The sequence below is a fragment of the Lolium rigidum genome, chromosome 7 (assembly GCF_022539505.1).
Source record: "Lolium rigidum isolate FL_2022 chromosome 7, APGP_CSIRO_Lrig_0.1, whole genome shotgun sequence".
In the NCBI taxonomy this organism is placed as follows: Eukaryota; Viridiplantae; Streptophyta; class Magnoliopsida; order Poales; family Poaceae; genus Lolium; species Lolium rigidum.
The window spans coordinates 35,115,358-35,118,712 of record NC_061514.1 but is presented as its reverse complement, the minus strand read 5'-3'; the positions used below and the strand labels follow the sequence as shown (position 1 = coordinate 35,118,712).

At 48.0% G+C, this 3,355-nt stretch overlaps 1 protein-coding gene across 1 annotated transcript; it reads left to right on the top strand.

Annotated features, from left to right (window-relative positions):
• The first annotated feature begins 325 nt into the window (after window positions 1-325).
• Window positions 326-1,620, top strand: LOC124671177 (2-oxoglutarate-dependent dioxygenase 21, chloroplastic-like). Its single transcript, XM_047207589.1, has 3 exons — window positions 326-457; window positions 595-833; window positions 1,038-1,620. The coding sequence occupies exons 1-3, from the start codon at window positions 326-328 to the stop codon at window positions 1,618-1,620; spliced, it is 954 nt and encodes a 317-aa protein (XP_047063545.1).
• The last annotated feature ends 1,735 nt before the right edge of the window (window positions 1,621-3,355 follow it).

The window sequence follows — 3,355 nt, the reverse complement described above, 5'->3', positions numbered from 1 at the left end:
GGTATTCGGCTGTCAAGAACCAAAAGCGGACGCGCAGCAGGTGCGTTTTATTTTGCCCAGTGGACAGTAGTAGGGCTAGTAGCAGGATCGTGGTGCGGACGGCTATCTACCCATCCCTATCTGAACTGATCACTTGTTGGTTGCTTCCTCTGCTGCTACTGCTTATCTGGCTATCAGATCCAGCTTATAAATCCACACTCCTAGAATCCATATAGAGATCATTGGAAACAAGAGGTAGAGAGCGAGAGAGCGAGCGTGTGTCTGCCTCTTCTCTTCTCCTCTCTTCTGCCGCCTCTGGGGCCTCTTGCCGAGGAACATCAGCGTCATGGCAAGCCACCAGCCACAGCAAGCATTGCCGGTGATCAACATTGCCCTGCTCGGCGACAAGGACCCCGCCGCACGGGCCCTCGTCGTCCAGGATATTGCGCGGGCGTGCCTCGATCGCGGCTGCTTCCAGGTTAGAGTTACACGTGCACACCACACATGCATGCCCCTGTTTTCTTCTTCTTCTTTTAAAACAAGCGACAATACATATACTACTCCCAAAGATGCCAATATTAATACAGTACATCATTGTGGTCTACTAACCTCAAGGTGATAAACCACGGCGTTAGCAAGATCGTCATGGACGGCGCCCTCGAAGCCGCCTCCGAGTTCTTCGACATGTCTACGAGATACAAGGAGGTGCACGCGTCCGATGACATCAGAAGCCCGGTCCGGTACGACACGACCTCGAGGGACGGGATCAGCAAGTCCAGGTCCTTCCTCAAGCACTACGCCAATCCCCTGGACGACTGGATAAACTTATGGCCAATGCAACCTGCAACATACAGGTATTTTTTAACAAATTTTTTATTAATATCAAGAAGATATCAATTACATTCACCCTCTACAACAACATAATTGTATTAACATCAGCCTGAAAACGACCTTCACATCAATTTGTGCATGACTCTCCTACAGTCTACAGCTACAGAGATGGATCATGCTCTGCTTTTACCATGAGATTAATTAGTCTTAAAATTTACTACCAACAGGGAGAAAATGGGAACGTACTCCATGGAAATACAGAGTCTGTCAGTGCAGCTCATGGGAGCCATTGTGCAGGGCCTGGGACTAGGGTCAATGTACCTGCACGACAAACTTGGAGAAGGATTGCAGTTCGTGGCCCTCAACAACTACCCACAGGGATCATCGCTGGCAGGCGACACGGTCGGGCTGGCGCCTCACTCCGACTACGGCTTCATCACCATCCTGCTGCAGAGCTCCCCGGGGCTCGAGGTGATGCACCACGACGACCATGCCTGGACGCCGGTCCCGGCCATCCCGGGGGCTCTCCATGTCCATCTCGGTGACCACCTGGAGGTGCTGAGCAATGGCCGGCTCAGGTCACTTATGCACCGGGCAATCCTTAATACCGATGAAGCAAGGATTTCTATTGCGAGCATCCACGGTGTAGCAATGGATGAAAACGTCGAATGCGCCGAGGAACTCGTCGACGAGGGCCACCCCAAGATGTACAGGGAGAGCAGCTTCCGTGACTACCTCGACTTCCTCCCCACAAACGTCAAAAAGTACCGGAGGTTCGTCCAGACCCTCAAGATCAACACAGCTGCTTAAAGATGAAGAACTCATTGGTTCTGCTACATTAAGGCATAGCTGAATGAGACTCTTCACACAAGTGTCCACTTGGCTGAGCCTTGATGCCAGAGAACTGAACCATTTACCTATGCCTCAATTACCAAGTACTATATTACTGCAAATAAGGGAGTATGGTATCAGCACAACTGGATAGACGTGTGATTAGCAAGGTTGCATTTTATTTCGCCTTCTCTTTCTTTGGAGAAATGCAGTATAGCTCGCATCTCTCTTCTATCAAAAGGAGGTTCAAAGGAATCTTGCAGGGTTCTTTGATCGTACCGTCCTACACCATGTGTTGGTCAGCGAAGTCATATAGATGTACCAGTTAATTCTATCGCAATTTATTTTTTCACATGAGATGTATTGTGTGGCATCGAGGGGGTCATGTCCAAGTTTATCATATGTTTCTCTAATGAATTTGTAAAGTTGGGCAGTTCCGGGATACCTGATATTAGTTGGTACACTACTACACTTCCTATGTCAGAAACTAACTGTAGAAACTATTGATAACAAGTGTATCTTTTGATAATCCTGGCAGGCAGGACATGACCATCCTACATTAAGGGTCATCTTGTTCGCCGGATTTTGAAACGCAGGAATAGAAAAATCATACGACTGGGATGGTATGTTGTATCACATCTTATGGTAATGGGAAACACAAGAATCTGTGATAAAGATTATCTGGTTGCACCAAAGGGAAGCACATGTTTTTCCTAAAAGGAACAAGTTGATGACATTTGTTATTGAAACAAAGAGGAAAAATATGAGATTAGGACTGAGTATTTCTTTCTGAAAAAATTGCATGCAGGGTAGCCATGTGATAAATTCCTAGGATGTTGTAGATGTGACCACGGTAGATGTTACATCGGTAGCGCTTGATAGGTGTGGAGCAAGGGAGACATAGCCATCTACGGACTGAGATTACACGGGGACAACGGTTTACCCAGGTTCAGCCTCTTTGGAGAGTAAAAGGCATACTTCCTGCTTGTGTGTATTGATTGGAGAGTTACAACATGGGGTGTCGCAATTCGGTTATCGCGACTACGAGTAGCATGAGGATGGAATCGATCTGTCTAGGGTTCCACAACGGGTGTTTATATGAGCATTCTCGGTTAGGGTTTACAATAATCACGTTGATTTGGTTAGTCAACTCGCATGCCTAATGTGATACTTAGCTACTCTCGTAGGCCACCTCCAGATCTAGTCGCTAGCTTCACTCCAGATCCAGTATGTTGTTGATGTGACCACGACAGATGCTACATGGGTAGCGCTTGATAGGTGCAGAGCACGGGAGACATAGCCATCTACGGATTGAGAATGCACTGGGACAAGGGTTTACCTAGGTTCAGCCCCTCCAGAGAGTAAAAGGCCTACTTCCTGCTTGTGTATATTGATTGGAGAGTTACAATGGGGTGTTGCAAGTCGGCTATCGTGACTACGAGTAGCATGAGGATCGAATCAATCCGTCTAGGGTTCCACGTCGGGTGTTCATATGAGCACCCTCGGTTAGGGTTTACAATAATCACGTCGAGTTGGTTAGTCAACTCGCGAGCCTAATGGGCTACTTAGCTACTCTCGTAGGCCACCTCCAGATCTAGCCGCTAGCTTCACTCCAGATCACCGCGTGAAGAAAATAGCACATGGGTCGGCCCACCTCGCATTGCACCGTCTACCTCATCTCCGTGATTGACCACTGCTGCTAACCCCCCGCTTC